The 1128-nt window shown below is 39.0% G+C and overlaps 1 protein-coding gene across 1 annotated transcript; it reads right to left on the reverse strand.

Moving 5' to 3' along the window:
• Window positions 1-644: 644 nt before the first annotated feature.
• Window positions 645-980, reverse strand: LOC149137687 (uncharacterized). Its single transcript, XM_089350163.1, has one exon. The coding sequence runs from the start codon at window positions 978-980 to the stop codon at window positions 645-647; it is 336 nt and encodes a 111-aa protein (XP_089206289.1).
• Window positions 981-1128: the final 148 nt, after the last annotated feature.

Consider the following 1128-nt stretch of genomic DNA (forward strand, 5'->3'; position numbering starts at 1 on the left):
TGTTGGGGATGTGTTTTGTTGAGGATGGCTTCAATACCTGATACGTTGCATTTTGTTAGTACCTCACTGTTACAAATATAGTCACTTGGTTTTATGTTGGAGATAGCATGCAAGCATTGCATATGAAAAGTGTCAAGCTGGTTGATATGCTTTTGGTACAGAGTCCAAGATTCAGCACCTTAAAGCAATGATGTCAAAACTATCAACTTTCACCTTCAACAATACATTGTGGCTGTTCTTAAGCCTGTGATAAAGCTTAACAAAAGTGGAACTAGCCTTCCTGATTCTGAACTCAATTTCTTTATCCATCTTAGCATCATTGGACACAATGGAACCAAGATAAGTGAAGGAGGAAACAGTTTTTAATGCTTTCCCATCAACGTGTACAGTAGGGACAACAACAGGAGCATGGTCATGAATGGGCTGATGAACAAGCTCAGTTTTCTTAATGCTTATGGTCAAACCAAAAGCCTTTGATGCACATGAGAAATTGTTTAGAATCCATAGCATGTCCTCAAGAGTGTATGTTACAAGTGCATAATCACCTGTGAAGAACAAATCTTGAACTGTTTGCACCAGAGTCTTAGTTTTTTCTTTGAAGCACAGTTGGTTGAACATGCCACCACCAGTTCTGTACTCAAACTTTACTCCTTCTTTAACACATCAAACACTGTTTCAAACATGACAGAGAAATATAAAGCAAATAAGAGTGGTGCAAGAACACAACCTTGTTTTGTCCCATCTGAGACTGTGAATGAATCGGACACTTCCCTGCTAGATCTGACAGAAGCCATCATCCCTTGATGGAAAGAAATTATGACATTGAGTGTCTTTTCAGGAACACCTAGCTTTCTAAGGACAACCCAAAGAGCATCCCTAAATATGGTACTGAAAGCTTTAGTTAGATCTACAAAAGTGACAAAATGGTCTTGGTTATGTTCATGAGCCTTTTCCTGTAGATGCTTCAGGCCAAAAATCATATCCACTGTCACCTAGGAAGATGCGGAGGGGCTGACACAGGACTGTTGGTGATGTGTTTTGATGAGGATGGCTTCAATACCTGATATGTTGCATTTTGTTAGTACTTCACTGTTACAAATATAGTCACTTGGTTTTATATTGGAGATA

This window comes from Octopus bimaculoides, chromosome 1, assembly GCF_046866305.1.
Source record: "Octopus bimaculoides isolate indiv1 chromosome 1, ASM4686630v1, whole genome shotgun sequence".
NCBI classification, from domain to species: Eukaryota; Metazoa; Mollusca; class Cephalopoda; order Octopoda; family Octopodidae; genus Octopus; species Octopus bimaculoides.